Source organism: Phacochoerus africanus, chromosome 12 (genome assembly GCF_016906955.1).
Source record: "Phacochoerus africanus isolate WHEZ1 chromosome 12, ROS_Pafr_v1, whole genome shotgun sequence".
NCBI lineage: Eukaryota > Metazoa > Chordata > Mammalia > Artiodactyla > Suidae > Phacochoerus > Phacochoerus africanus.
Window position 1 is genome coordinate 49,575,840 of NC_062555.1, and position 15,992 is coordinate 49,591,831.

Sequence of the window (15,992 nt, forward strand, 5' to 3'; positions counted from 1 at the left end):
TTTTACTTAATTTTCATTGTGCCCTATGTCATTTCTCTTCACTCAACCATGGCAAACAAGGGTTATGTTCTCATTTCCTTTAGGTTCATTCGAAGTCAGACTGGAGTTTTTACTTCTTTTTACTAACGTTTATTGTTTCTTCACTTTAACTGTTACAGTTGACTTGAAATTATAATACATTTCAAGTGTACAAGGTGATAATTTGATGCACGTATTCTTTGGGAAAGAATTCCTCCCATCCCATTAATATGACCATTGCATCACATATTTACTTTTTTTTTCTCTTTCAATGAGAACACTTAAGTTCTAATCTCTCAGCAAGTTTCAATGACACCATCCAGTATTATCAGCTATAGTTACCATATTATACATTAGATCGAAAAACCTTACTTATTATGTAACTGAAAGTTTGTATCCTTTTACCAGCATCTCCCTATTTCTCCCACCCCCCTAAGCCCCTGACACCACCATTTTACTCTCTCTTTCTATGACGTTGACTTTTATTCTTTTAATTCCACATATAAATAATCTCATGTAGTACTTGTCTGTCTCTATCTGGCTTATTGCCTTGGACTAATGCCTCCAAGTTAATCAGTGTAGTTGCAAATGTCAGGATTTAGGCTGAATGATATTCCATAGTGTGTGTGTGTGTGTACACACACTTTATTTTCCTAACCATTCATCTGTTGATGGAAACTTAGGTTGTTTCTATGTCGTGGCTATGGTGAATCCCACTTACTCCTTATCCTCTCCATCATTTGTTATCTCATCTTTTAAATGGTAGCTAGCCTAAATATGTGTCAGATGATATGTCGTTGTGGTTTTGGTTTGCGTTTCTCTGATGATTAGTGATGCCGAGCACCTTTTCATGGACTTCTTAGCCATTTTAAGCCTTCTTTGGAAAAAAAAAAAAGTCTATTCAGGTCCTAGCTAATTGTTTTTATATTGAGTTATTTGTTTTTTGCTCTTGAGTTATATAAGTTCCATACATATTTTAGATATTAAACCTCTATTAGAACATGTGGTTTGTGAAACTTTCCTCACATTCAGTAGGTTACGTTTTTGTTTTTCTGATGGTTTCCTTTGCTATGCAGAAGCTTTTTAGATGTACGTAGTCCCATTTGTTTATTTTTTCTTTTTTGCACGTTTGCTGGTAAGTGTCAAAATACAAAAACAAACAAACAAAAAACCCCATCACTAAGGTTAATGACAAGGAGATTATTGCTTGTATTTTCTTCTAGGATTTTTATGATTTCAGATCTTATGTTCAAGTCTGCAGTCATTTTGAGTTGATTTTTCTGTGTAGTGTTAGATAGTGGTTCCATTTGATTGTACTGCATGTGACTGTCTAGTTTTAACTGAATGCAGTTTGCATGGAGTAATTTTTTTTTAAAATCTCTTTACTTTAAGTGTTTGTCTATCCTAAAGTTGGAATGTGTCTCTTGTAGACAGCAGGTAGTTGGGTCTTTGTTTTTTTTTTAAGAGCCACACCTGCAGCATGTGGAGGTTCCCAGACTAGGGGTCTAATCAGAGCTGCAGCCTCCAGAGCCACAGCAATACCAGATCCAAGCCACATCTGCGACCTACACCACAGCTCATGGCTTTCTTTTTTTTCTTTTTTTTAAAAAATCAATTCAGCCAATCTGTGTTTTTTGATTGGAGAATTTAGTCCATTTACCATTACAGCAATCATTGGTAACTATGGACTTAATGTTATTTTGTTGACTGTTTCCTGTCTGTCTTGACTTTCCTTTGTTCCTTTATTCCTCTCTGCTCACTTCATTTGTGATTTGATGGTTTCCGTAGAGCTATGCTTAGATTCTTTTCCTTTTATTTGTCTATCTACTATAGGTTTTGTTGTGTGGTTACCATGAAGCTTACATGAGACATCTTATAGTTATAACAGTGTATTAAAACTGATAAAAATTTAACTTTGAATATATGCAAAAACTGTATATTTTTATATTCCCCCCACCTTTTACATTTTTGGTGTCACAGTTGACATCTTTTTATATTGTATATTCATTAACAAATTATTGTATATGTAGAGTTTTTTTTTTCTTATTTGACTGCCTGTGTCATATGGAGTTCACAGGCCAGGGATCAGATCCAAGCAAGATAGGCTGCAGCTGTGGCAGCACCAGATCCTTAACCAGCTGTGCTGGGCTGGGGATCAAACCTGCATCCCAGCACTCCCAAGACACCATCAATCCCATTGTGCTACAGTGAGAACTCCTATATAGTTATTTTTAATACTTTTACCTTTTAACCTTTATACTAGAATTATAGGTAATTTACACACTACCATTATAAGAGCAGAATATTCTGAACTTTTCTATATATTTACCTTTACTATAGAGTTTTATATTTCAAATGTGTGTGTGTGTGTTTTCTTTTTATGCCCACACCTGTGGCATGTGGAAGTTCCCAGACTGGGGTCAAATCAGAGCTTCAGCTGCCAGCCTATGCTACTGGATCTGAGCTGCATCTATGACCTACACCACAGTTTTCGGCCATGCCAAATGCTTAATCCACTGAGCGAGGCCAGGGATCAAACCCGCATCCTCACACCCTAACAACATCATGTTCTTAACCTGCTGAGCCACAATGAGAAGTCCTTAAACTCTTTATGCTTACTAATGAGTGTCCTTTCATTTCAGCTTGAAGAAGTCCCTTTGACATTTATTGGTGATGCCCTCTTTCAGCTTTTGTTTGTCTAGAAAACTGTCTCTCATTTAATTCTGAATGACACCATTGCTAGGTAGAATATTCTTGGTTGGAGTCCTTTTTCTCTAAGCACTTTAAGTATATGTTCTCACTCCCTTCTGGCCTTCAAAGTTTCTGCTGAAAAATTTGTTTATGGTTTTACAGGAGAGTTCCCTTGTGTGTAACAAGTTGCTTTTCTCTTGCTGTTTTTAAGAATCTCTCTTCGTTTTTAATTTTCAACAGTTTAATTCTAATATGTCTCAGTGTTGATCTCTTTCAACTCATTATATTTGATACTCCTTATGCTTCCTGGATCTGGATGTCTGTTTCTTTCCCCGGGTTAGGGGAATTTTCAGCCATTATTCTTTGAATAAACTTTTTGCTCTCATCTCTCTTACCGCCTTCTTGATTCCCTATATGTGTATATTGATCCACTAGTCCTTTAAGTTGGCTTCACTATTTTTCATTCTTTTTTCTTTTTATTTCTATGGATATTTTGGACTGCCCTTTCTCTGAGTTTACTGTTTTTTTTTCTTCTAGTTTTCTAGTCCCCTGTTGAACACTTCTACTGAACTTTTATTTTTTTTCTTTTTGCCTTTTCTAGGGCTGCACCCACTGCATATGGAGGTTCCCAGGCTAGGGTCTAATCGGACCTGTTGCTGCTGGCATACACCAGAGCCACAGCAACGCGGGACCCAAGCTGCATCTGTGACCTACACCACAGCTCACAGCAATGCCAGGTCCTTAACCCACTGAGCAAGGCCAGGGATTGAACCCACAACCTCATGGTTCTTAGATTCGTTAACCTCTGAGCCACGACAGACACTCCTCTACTGAACTTTCTAGTTCAGATATTCTTCAGCTTAATGGTTTCTCTTCAGTAATTTTAATATTTTATCTCCCTTTGTTGAAATTGTTGTCTTGTTGATGTATTGCTTCCCTGACCCCATTGAGTATCTTTTTTTTTTTTTAATTTCTAGGCTTCTTTTTTTTTATTTTAATAATTTTTTTTTATTTTCCCACTGTACAGCAAGGGGGTCAGGTTATCCTTACATATATACATTACAATTACATTTTTCCCCCACCCTTTCTTCTGTTGCAACATAAGTATCTAGACAAAGTTCTCCATGCTATTCAGCAGGATCTCCTTGTAAATCTATTCTAAGTTGTGTCTGATAAGCCCAAGCTCCCGATCCCTCCTACTCCCTCCCCCTCCCATTAGGCAGCCACAAGTCTCTTCTCCAAGTCCATGATTTTCTTTTCTAAGGAGATGTTCATTTGTGCTGGATATTAGATTTCAGTTATAAGTGATATCATATGGTATTTGTCTTTGTCTTTCTTGAGTATCTTTATAGCTATAATTTTGGACCTCTATTGGGTAAATCACTTATTTCTGTTTCATTAATATCATTTTGGAAATGTATATTATTCTTTTGTTTGGAACATATTTTGCTTTTTTTAAAATTTTTGTTGACTCTCTGTGTTGGTTTCTGCACATTAGATAAGACAGACACCTCTCCCAGTCTTGACAGTGGTCTTATGTAGGAGATTAAGCTCATCAATCAACCCAGCCCATGCTCCTATTTGTCTCTCACAACTTTGTGACTGTACAAGCTGTCATCTTTGTTTTAGTGGTTACCAGTAGTTGAGTGTGTGCCAATTCCTGGTGATGTTTCGAAGGAGAGGACCATAGTTAGCAGAGATATGCACGCTCATTAGAAGCTGGACTCTCAGGCAGCACCTGAGAAAGTATGTAAGTCATGTGTGAGTTCAAACTCCTTCCAAGGTCCTGTGGTGACCTGATTTTATTATTGCAGCAAGTCAGTGGAAGAAGGTGGCAGAAGTGCCTACCAGCTCCCCCAGGAACATTACAGCTAGCCCCTAGCTGCATGTAAATTAGCAGCTGGACCCCCATGCAGCAGGTGGTAAGTTATGCAATCAGTACCCTTCCAGGGAAATACTGAGAGATGGACATTTTTGCTTTTATTATCAGCTCTGGGAGAATAGCTGTGCTGAGTGCTTGGTACCCATTAAGAACTGCTGCTTTGTTTTTTTCGTGGTTCTATGGGTCTCATGGCTGAAAATCCCATTAGCTTCCAGAGTTAGACATTTGTGGGGCATATCCCTCAGGGGAGCCTTAAATTTGGGGTGCTAGATGTGTGATCCAAACCCTTATCTCCTCAGGGAGAAGCTGGTAATTAAGGTCTCCCTTCTGATTGTGTGGTACTGTGCTAGGAGTAGGATTTGTGTAGAGAGTGTGTTCCAGCCTTTATTATTCATTTAGATGTTTGTGTTTTCTCATTTGCCCTATACGAAGGAGTCACTCAGTTAGTTTCTGGATTTCACTGAGAAAATTCCTCCATGTGTATTTGTTCATTTGGTATGTATGTGGGAGAAGGGAATTTTAGGAGTTTTCTATGTTGCCATTTTCATCACTATGTATGAGTTGTACTTTAAATTCTGAGTCAGATGAGGTGTACTTAGTTTTTGCTTCATGTATTTTAAGGCTTTATTGTTGAGTGTATATATGTCTATAATTTTTCTATCTTCTTAGTCACTAAAAAGCATCGTTATTTGTCTATATCTTTTTTATGTACTATTTCATAGAATATCTCTTTCCATGCTTTTACTTTCATCCTGTTTATGTTTTTGGATCTCACAAGTGCATTTTGTAGATAACACATAGTTGTATCATTTTAAATTTTATTTTTATTTACTTTTTTTAATTCATTGTGCCAATCTCTGTCTTTTGATTGGAGTACTTTATCCATTTATATATAATGTAATTACTGATAAGGTGGGATTTATCTCTGCTGTTTTATTTATTTTCTATTTGTCTTATGTATTCTGCTTCCTCTATTTCTCCATTTTTACCTTCTTTTATGTTAAATAATCTCTAATGTACCATTTTAATTTCTTTGTTATTTATTTGACTATGTATTGGTTAGTAATTTTCTTAGTGGTTGCCCTGGGGATAATAATTAATGATAATTAACATCTTAATATGTAACAGTCTAGTTCAAATCAATATAAATTTAATTTCATGGAGTACAAAATTTTACTATGAAGTTATCTTTACCAGTCTTCTTTATTTCTTCAAGTGGATTAAATTATTGTCAAGTGTCATTTTACCTTAGTCTGAAGCATCTTCTTTAGTATTTCTTATAAAGTAGATCTGCTAATGACAAATTCTCTCCATTTCTTTTTATTTAAGAATGTCTTAATTTTTCCTTTATTTTTGAAGGATGGTTTTGCTGGATAGAAAATTATTGGTCAACAGTCATTTTCTTTCACCCTCTGAATGTCATCCTTCTGGTCTCTGTGGTTTCTGATGAGAAGCCAGTGTTAATTTTATTGAGAAGCTCTTGGACATGACAAATCTCTTCTCTCTTGTTGCTTTTAAGATTCTCTGTCTTTTGATACTTTGATTATGGCGCGGATCTTCTTAAGATGATCTTACTTGGAAGTTGTTGAGCTTCCTGCATAGATACATTAATGTTTTTCATCAACATTGTAAAGTTTTTGGTCATTATTTCCTCTGCTTCTTTCCTAATTCCTCCCCTAGGTCTCCTATTATGTGTATCTTGATATGGGTGGTGATATTCCAGATATCTCTGAGACTCTCTAAATTTGTCTTTTTTTCCTCCTATTGTTCAGACTGGGTAATCTCAAGTTTGTTGATGATTTCCTTACTTAACTCAAACATTATTAGGCCCCTCCAGTGAAGTTTTGCTTTCAGTTACTATAATTTTAACTGTACAATTTTATTTAAACAATAATTTCTGGAGTTCCACTGTGATATAGTGGGTTAAGGATCCAGCATTGTCACTGAAGAGGCTCATGTTTTTGCTATGGCATGGATCTGATCCCTGACTTGGGAACTCCCACATGCTATGAGCATGGGCAAAAAAGAAATACTTCCTATACATTTTTTAACAGTGTTTGGTAAGGAATTGTCTCATACTTCTTTTATTTCCTTAGACATTTTTCCCTTTAGTTCTTTAAACACCTTGAACATAGCTGATTTAAAAAGGTCTTTGTCCAGAAGTCAAAGATGTGGCTTTCTCAGGAATAGTTTGTATTGACTGCTTCTTTTCCTGGGTTTGGGTCATACTTTCTCATTTCTTCACATTTCTTGCAATTTTTTTAAACTGAAAATTGAATATTTAAAATAATGTAATAGGAAACTCTGGATATAAGTTTCTTTCCAGTCTCCAAGGTTTGTTTTTGTTGCTGTTTATTGTTATTTGCTTATTTAGTCACTTTCTCTCAGGGATTCTGTCAAGTTAGTACTCTTTTTTTGTGTGCAGTTAACTGAAGTCTCTGCCTAGTTTGTTTAGTGGTCAGCTAATGATTGGGAAGATATTTCTTTAGTGCCTAGAACCAGTTAGTTTCCCAAGGACTCCAGTTTTACTGGGGTGGGGGGGGGGGTTCTGTCTGAAGGCATGCCTTCAACACTCATAAGGTGGTTTAAAATTCTGCCTGGTCCTTCACATCCTGCTTGGGCTCTCCATCACCTCAAGGTCAGCCAGAGGTGAGAGCTGAGGGACTTTTCAGAACTTTCATGGAGATGCGCACAGTCCTAAGCATGTATATACCCCAGTGCGTGCTGTGGCCTTTGAGATTCCCAGGAATAGGTCTATTTCACTCCATAGTTTTTCCTTTTAGTTTTTTGGTTAGCTTATTATTTGCCTAGACTTTTAGCACCACATCAGGTAACTGTGGTGTTAGAGAATTGCCACCGTTAGTTTTTGACAAACACCCCCAAGGAAAAACAGCTGTTTACATTGAATGAGCTCTGAGTCAGGTCCAATCAAGACAAATTTGCCAAGCAAGATTTTTCAGGGAACTGTGAGAAAGATCAAATAGTGGAAATTCTTTTTATTTTTTTTTTATTTGCTTTTTAGGGCTGCACCCATGACATAGGGAAGTTCCCAGGCTAGGGGTTGAATTGGAGCTACAGCTGCCAGCCTATACCACAGCCACAATGACATGGGGTCCAAGCCAAGTCTTCGAACTACACCACAGCTCACAGCAACACTGGATCCTTAACCCACTGAACAAGGCCGGGGATCAAACCCATGTCCTCATGGATACTGTTCTGATCCGTTTCTGCTGAGCCACAGTGGGAACTCTGGAGATTCTTTAAGAATGGGCCTTTGAAAAAGCCCCAATCCAATTCTGACTTTTCCAGTATTTCCTAGGCTACTGATTTTCACTGTGATTTGGGGGCTGTGGTTTTTGAGGCAACCACAGAGCTAGGGATAAGACTATGTCATTAGGACAAATTACTACGCCATGAGGCTCACTTTTCTTACTGAGAGTCATCAATCATTTTTCTTGAATAAATGCTTTCTGGATTGTTCCAACCTGTTGGTTAATTTTTGGGGTTCTGAAAAAGTTGATTTTGAGAGTTCCCATCGTGGCTCAGTGGTTAATGAATCCGACTAGGAACCATGAGGTTGCGGGTTCGATCACTGGCCTTGCTCAGTGGGTTAAGGATCCGGCATTGCTGTGAGCTGTGGTGTAGGTCGCTGACGCGGCTTGGATCCCGTGTTGCTGTGGCTCTGGCGTAGGCCGGTGGCTACCCCTCCGATTCAACCCCTAGCCTGGGAATCTCCATGTGCTGTAGGAGTGGCCCAAGAAATGGCAAAAAGACAAAAAAAAAAAAAAACAAAAAAGTTGATTTTGAAAAATCTGTTCGTATTCTTATTGCTTTTGTAGAAGAGAGGCTTCTCAGGAGTACTTTCTGCCATTTCTTACGATGTGACTTTGAAAACTGCTTTGGACTTTTTTTTAATAAAAACGTATTTCTTTTATGTAGTTAAGTAGTTTTTTTTTTAATTCTTGCAGTGAATATGTCAAAAAATTTGTTTTCAACTTTAGATAATGATATTTTCCTGTAAATAAAATGAATGATTGACAGTCATCAAAATATGTCACAAATACATTGACATGGCTATTGTCTATGAAATAGATTTAATAATTAAATATAAAATTGTGCAGTGAAGACAGTCAGGGAGGGAATAATCCAGGACTCCGTCACATGGGATGCAGACATATGGCTAAGTATAGGTCCTCAAGATTCAGGATGCCTGGATCACGCCATGATGCTGCCCTCATGAGCATTAGGATCTTAGCAAGTTACTTGTGCTCTGCACTTTGGGTTTCGTATCTGTAAAATGGAGTAACAGTACTACCAATTTAATATATATTTTTTTCCTTTCTGTGGCCACACCTCCAGCATATGGAAGTTCCCAGGTTAGGGGTCTAACCAGAGCTGCAGCTGCAGGCCTACGCCACAGCCATAGCAACACCAGATCTGAGCCACATCAGTGACATACACCACGACTTGTGGCAACACTGGATCCTTAACCCCCTGAGGGAGGCCAGGGATGGAACCCGCATCCTCAAGGACACTCTATTGGGTTCTTAACCCGCTAAGCCACAATGGAAACTCCCAAATTTAATATAATTTAATAATAATAAGATTGTTGTAAAATTTTAGTGAGATCATGCTTGTAAAGCCCAAAGCAAAATGTCTGGCGTGAACTTCTTAAACTATGTTTTACGTTGTTATTGTTTAAAAGCTATAGAATTTTACTGTAAAAATATAATGCTGGCACTGAATCAGTCTTTGACCGGGTTGTCAATCATCTAGCAGCCTTTCCATTTCCTCTCTCTTCTTTGTACAGTCTTATATGCAACAGCTGGATTCATACTCCTATGGTGCATTGCATCATTTTGTTGCCTTAAAAAACTTGCATCATTTTGTTGCCTTAAAAAACTAAGTATTTTTTAGGGAGTTCCCGTTGTGGGGCAGTGGTTAATGAATCCGACTAGGAACTATGAGGTTGCAGGTTCAATCCCTGGCCTTGCTCAGTGGGTTAACGATCCGGCGTTGCCGTGAGCTGTGGTATAGGTTGCAGATGCAGCTCGGATCCTATGCTGCAGTGGCTGTTGCTGTGGCTGTGGCTGGTAGCTACAGCTCCAATTGGACCCCTATCCTGGGAACCTCCATATGCGGCGGGAGCGGCCCTAGAAAAGGCAAAAAGACAAAAAAAAAAGACCCAAAAAAAAGTATTTTTTAATCAGCACATTACCCGGAATACTAATCTCCTGCCATCTGCAGTGAGGCCCAACCCGTCTTTTTTCACCCATTGACTAGGTTAGTCCAAGCAAACTGAGTTATCTATTAACCATTCATTTACCCCATTAGATTGCTCTCTCTCTCTCTTTCATAACCAAATATGGAGAATTCTATGCATATGTGAACCTTTTCTGTTCCTGAAGAAGCTCTCATCCCTGTTTATCTTTTCACTTATTTTTTCCTCTTCCTGGAATTATTTTCTTCCTTTGTACTTGAAATACTATCCTTCCCCCAGTATCTTTTTTTTTTTTTTCCTGGTCTTTTTAGGGCTGCACCCATAGAATATGGAAGTTCCCAGGCTAGGGGTCAGATTGGAGCTACAGCAGCTGCTCACCTATACCCCAGCCACGGCAACACCCGATCTGAGCCAAATATGCGACCTACATAATCACTTGTGGCAATACTGGATCCTTAATCCACTGAGCAAAGCTAGAGATTGAGCCCGCATCCTCATGGATACTAGTCAGGTTCTTAACCTGCTGAGCTACAATGGGAACTCCGTATCCTCCCTAATATCTTAAATTCTGTTTCTTCCACATTCCTTTTTAGTTGCTTCCCCTAAAACAAATCTCCCTGTTTGAAATGTCAATAGCATGTTGTATTTATTTTCTCTTCTAGTACATTTCTTTATACTCTTTATATATTTCTTTATCCTCTCATCTCTACCACCCACCAAACCATAACCTTCTTAAGATATTCATCTTCATATATCCTGCACTTAGTTGTTCAGAGTTTGTACACAAACGATGCTAAAAATTAAGAATGGAAACTGGCATTCCTAGAAGACAAATGACTACTCTTTGAAATTTTCATCTCTGTAAGTGGAGCTACTGGGATGATCTTTATTGCTCTTAGTATCAATAGTATCACTATAAAAATATTTTCAGCTACTGACATATACTTCCATCATATTTATTCTTTTGTACTTTGCAGGTTCCTCTTTGGTTTCCATTGAAAGTGCTGCTGAATCAAGTTTCCTGTCATATCGAGTGGAGCCACTTCAAAGTAAAACCAATTTTTGGATAGGATTGTACAGAAATGTTGAAGGTAATTTTGGCAGATGATTTTTGAATCACAAATATTCAGGTCTATAAAAAAAGTTTTCTTTTCGTGGCCACACCTGCAGCGTCTGGAAGTTTCTGGGCTAGGGGTCATATCAGAACTGCACGTGCCAGCCAACATCACAGACACGGCAGCTCCAGATCTGAGCCGCACCTGTGACCTCTGTTGCAGCTTGCAGCAACCCTGGATCCTGAGCCCACTGAGTGAGGTCAGGGATCAAACCTGTATCCTCACGGAGACAAGTCCTGAACCCACTAAACTGCAACAGGAACTCCTAAAACAAGTTGTCAGTTGTAGAAAGCCTTGCCTTAGATTATGAATAATTTGTGAAGAGTTTGAAAATCCAAACTCTTAGTTTCACTTGTGATAAGAATTAAGCATTTAAATGACTTACATTTATACTATCTTGAAAATTGCCATTGAAAAGGATATTTTCTGTAGCTGAATTCGTTTTAAGAGTTTTAAAAAATATTTTCTATCCCTTGCCAGGGGAAAAAAAAAAATGAAGGGAGGAGAAGTTTACATCTTTGTACTAGTTAGGAATAAATTTTAAGCTAAGACTATGTGAAAAATTCTGTTTCCTCCCCTGTAATAATTAGTTATTATAATTTTGCCTATTAAGGGTCTGGTTGTCGATAACTGTTGATAGCTGTATGCAACAATCTGCTTAGAAATTTTGCATGAATGCGTTGAGTTTATTTTAAGGTGGGTGACTTTTAATTTATATATTTTTATTGGCTTTCTCTGATAATCAGGAATGTGGCTGTGGGTTAACAACAACCCAGTCTCCTTTGTCAACTGGAACACAGGAGATCCCTCTGGTGAAAGAAATGATTGTGTTGCTTTATATGCATCTTCAGGGTTTTGGAATAATATCCACTGTTCTTCCTACAAAGGATATATTTGTAAAAGACCAAAAAGTAAGTAAGAATTTAACTTATGGTATCTATGTTTTCAGGCTCCCCTTTCTTTCACATATTAAGATGTCAAGTATGGGATCAGAATGCGATTACAGGTTCCTTGCAAACGCCCCCTCTTTATAAGTGAGGAATCCAGTCTGCCATGGGGCTCAGTTGCTGTCTGCAGCTCTGAGTGAGCCTAAAACACCCTCTGTCCACTTAGCGGATGTAATGATTTGGGTAATCAAGACATTTACAATGGAGCATCCATCCACGTGGATTTGCGAAGTTGTGAGAAGTTTGGAGAGTCAGCCTACAGAACCTCACGGCATGAGAGAAAAGGGGGTGAAATAGTTACCGTGGCCAAACCAGAAGGGGCCAGTGTTCTGGGGGAAGAATGGAAATTTATTAAGAGATAAATCATGTCAGTCCAGTTAATTTTCCTTCTGAGGCTAAAGGGCAGACCACGTCAGAATGGAAATTGGGGGAATTAATAGTATTATATACCCATGATGCAATACTGCCTGGACTTTTATAGTATTTTTAATGCCATTCTACATCATATAATATCCTTCCCAGGCGATAACATTATTAATTAGATGATAGATTTAAGTAAATGAATTAAATACGTTAACATTCCATCCTCAATAGATTTTACTATTTTCGAGTTGCATAGTTTTTCATTCCTTTAAGGTACTGTTCCAAGATACCACACCCTTTGGTACAAATTTGGAATCTTTATTTTTCATTCAAATGCCTGTAATACCTTATGCTGTAGGGAACTATTTTCCAAACTGGTAAATACATTATTTAAGGATGGATTGGGTAGATGTTAAGGCTGTCAGTGACTTAAATGCAACTGGGGGGGATCATATTTTCAGATCTTCCAGTGTATTCAGACTCACCATGTCGCTGTAGGATACTGTCATGTGATAGAGAAATCTGTACATCGGTATATATGTGTGCAGATTTTATCATCTATCTCTCCATCCATCCTGTCTAGCTGTCTATCTACCTATCTCGCTATCTTCTATCTATTTATGGTCAGACTCTCTATCACCATAAATCAAACATGGGTGACTTGATGTAGTTGTAAACCAAATACGGCTCACTATCTACATGCAATTTCTGTGGGTTTTTACACGTATTTAATTATTTTCTTATCAACAGTTGTTGATGCTGAACCTACTCATGCATTAGTCACGACAAAAGGTAAGACCCTGATGAAATTTTAAGTTCCATGTTGTTAAACAACCGTAGTTTGTTTTAAAAGCCATAACAATCCCTTCCTACACCCCCCCGCACCCTCAGTAGAATTTCTTGAACTACATGCGCCGTTGTCATTATGTCTTGACCTCCCTTGAATGATGCTCTTGAAAAGCAGGCCTTGGCGTCAGGTTGGTGTTTTGATCGTAGATGTTATTGAGGACATTGATTTCTCTGTTACAAAGAGTTGTCCTGTGAGAACCCATGGAAGAGATTTCTCTTAGGAAACGCTGAAATTTCTTTCTTTTCTTTTCTTCTTTTGGCAAGTAGACATTCCTGTGTCTTCTAAAGGGATCAGATTTTTTTTTAAGTTTTTTTTTTTTTTTTTTTTGGCCACCCTGTGGCATGTGGAAGTTCCCAGGCTGGAGGTTGAACCCACACCACAGTAGCGACCCAAGCCACTGCAGTGACAATGCTGGATCCTGAACTCACCACATCACAGGAGAGCTCTTCTCTCTCTATTTTAAGCAATGTTTTAAATTTTATAGACAACTTATGCAAGGAACTGACCCTCTCACTCATTTTATTTACCACTAAAAAAAAAAACCTTGAAGTGAGATTTAGGGCTCGCTTGTAGCCCCTTTATTAATTTCATGGATGCTCTTTGTTAACTAAGACTCATGTGTTCAAATTGCTATGACTCTTAGTTTCTTTTTTCCCTAATTTTCTCCTTTACTTTTTTCTTTTTAAATCCTTTTTGGCCACCTGGTGGCATATGGAGTTCCTGGGCCAGGGATCAGATCTGAGTGACAACTGTGACCTATGCCGCAGCTGTGGCAACACTAGATCCTTTTTTCTTTTTTCTTTTCTTTTTTTTTGGCTTTTTAGGGCCGCACCTGCAGCATACGGAAGTTCCCAGGCCAGGGGCCAATCAGAGCTGCAGCCGCCGACCTACGCACAGCCACAGCCACTGCAGATCCAAGCTGTGTCTGCAGCCTACACCACAGCTCACAGCAATGCTGGATCCTTAACCCACGGAGCGAGGCCAGGGATCGAACCCTCATCCTCATGGGTACTAGTTGGGTTCATAACTGCTGAGCCACAACAGGAAGTCCCCTTCAGTTATTTTGAAACAGGTATAGATGTTTAAAAACATTGATTAAGGGGCTCTGTGCTCTACAGATGCATGGAGTATTCTTGCAACATAACATTAGCATCTTCAGGAGTTCCCGTCGTGGCGCAGTGGTTAACGAATCCGACTAGGAACCATGAGGTTGCGGGTTCGGTCCCTGGCCTTGCTCAGTGGGTTAACGATCCGGCGTTGCCGTGAGCTGTGGTGTAGGTTGCAGACGAGGCTCGGATCCCGCGTTGCTGTGGCTCTGGCGTAGGCCGGCGGTTACAGCTTTGATTAGACCCCTAGCCTGGGAATCTCCATATGCCGAGGGAGCGGCCCAAAGAAATAGCAAAAAAAAAAAACCAAAAAAAAAAAAACCATTAGCATCTTCAAAGTTAAAATCATCTTCTGTGTCACATGGACTCCTGTTTTCTTGTCCGGCATTTCCATGGGGTGAACGTCATTGGAAAGAACATTCATGCATTTTGGTTTTTCAGAGAAGAAAATTGTAGTCTCCAGAGCCTTCTCCTCTGCCTCCCGCCTCCCCTTTCCTAATACATTTGTTTCTTTATAGCTGATCCAAGGAAGATGGTCACTTCCAAGCCCTCTTCCAACTCGGCCGGAGTCGTAGTCATCGTTGTTCTCCTGATCCTAACGGGTGCTGGCTTTGCTGCGTATTTCTTTTACAAGAAAAGGCGTGTCCACTTACCACAAGAGGAAAATTTTGAAAACACTCTCTATTTTAACAGTGCCTCAACTCCAGGAGCTAGTGACACGAAAGATCTCATAGGCAACATTGAACAGAACGAACATGTGGTCATCTAGCATCATGGTGTGATTTAGGTATATTTGAATTTCATAAGATGCTCACTGAGATGTTAAGGGCTTTCATTCAATGTGATTCTTTCTTTTAAACTTAGTACTGTGTTACACTGGTCTGTCCTTTTTCTTTGCCTAATTGAAGAAATAATTGCTCCTTTTCTAGCCTGGCAAGATATTTTCACAAAAGAGGGATAAGAGTATTGACTATTATGTTAAAAAATATCTTAGGTGAATATACAGCATTGATGTCTAGCTGATATCAGAGGCATACAGATGATAAGGCCAACCACCCTCAGCTTCCTGACATTGTGTAAGGAGTACCCAAGAGATGTAACCCACTGAAAGGTTATTCAGTAATGACAAGACCGTTTTAAAACTCAAATACAAGTAACCTCAGGTGACACCAACACTTAGTCTTTTTTTGTGTCTTTTACCAATCTTGATTTTTTTACTCCAATTGTCATTTAGGATTGTATTTGTACATGGCAGAGAGAATAAGGCAGCCTCGAATCTTGTTTGCCCCAGGCAGGATTTTCCAGGCTGAATATTGCAGATGTGTCCTTTGTCCTGTTTTATGTATATCGGAAATGCAAAGATGTGAAATAAAAATGTAAATTTGCGTAACTGGATGTACTTAGATAATGTGAAATAAACATCAAAGACAAGGTCTATTTTTAACAGATGTGTATTTTGGTGGTCTTGGTAAGTGTACATTTTCTTTTCTTTTCTCTTTTTTGTCTTTTGTGTTTTAGGGTTGCACCCGTGGCATGTGGAGGATCCCAGGCTAGGGGTCCAGCTGGAGCTGGAGGCTGCCGGCCTACTCCACAGCCACAGCAAGCTGCGTCTGTGATCTACACCACAGCTTACGGCAATGTCGGACCCTCAACCCACTAAGCAAGGCCAGGGATCAAACCTGCAACATCATGGTTCCTAGTCAGGTTCATTTCTGCTGCGCCACAACGGGAACTCCCAATAGAGGAATTCTTTGAATGAAACTCTTCATCTATCTGGAAAAGGGATTGCTAAAATACTA

At 38.9% G+C, this 15,992-nt stretch overlaps 1 protein-coding gene across 1 annotated transcript in view; it reads left to right on the forward strand.

Moving 5' to 3' along the window:
* The window catches only part of MRC1 (mannose receptor C-type 1), a 119,300-nt gene extending 103,663 nt beyond the window's left edge, over positions 1-15,637 (forward strand). Inside the window, 4 exon segments of the mRNA XM_047755025.1 lie at positions 10,790-10,903; positions 11,674-11,838; positions 12,988-13,029; positions 14,712-15,637. Coding sequence (XP_047610981.1) covers positions 10,790-10,903; positions 11,674-11,838; positions 12,988-13,029; positions 14,712-14,962 — 572 coding nt within the window. The 3' untranslated portion in view covers positions 14,963-15,637.
* Positions 15,638-15,992: the final 355 nt, after the last annotated feature.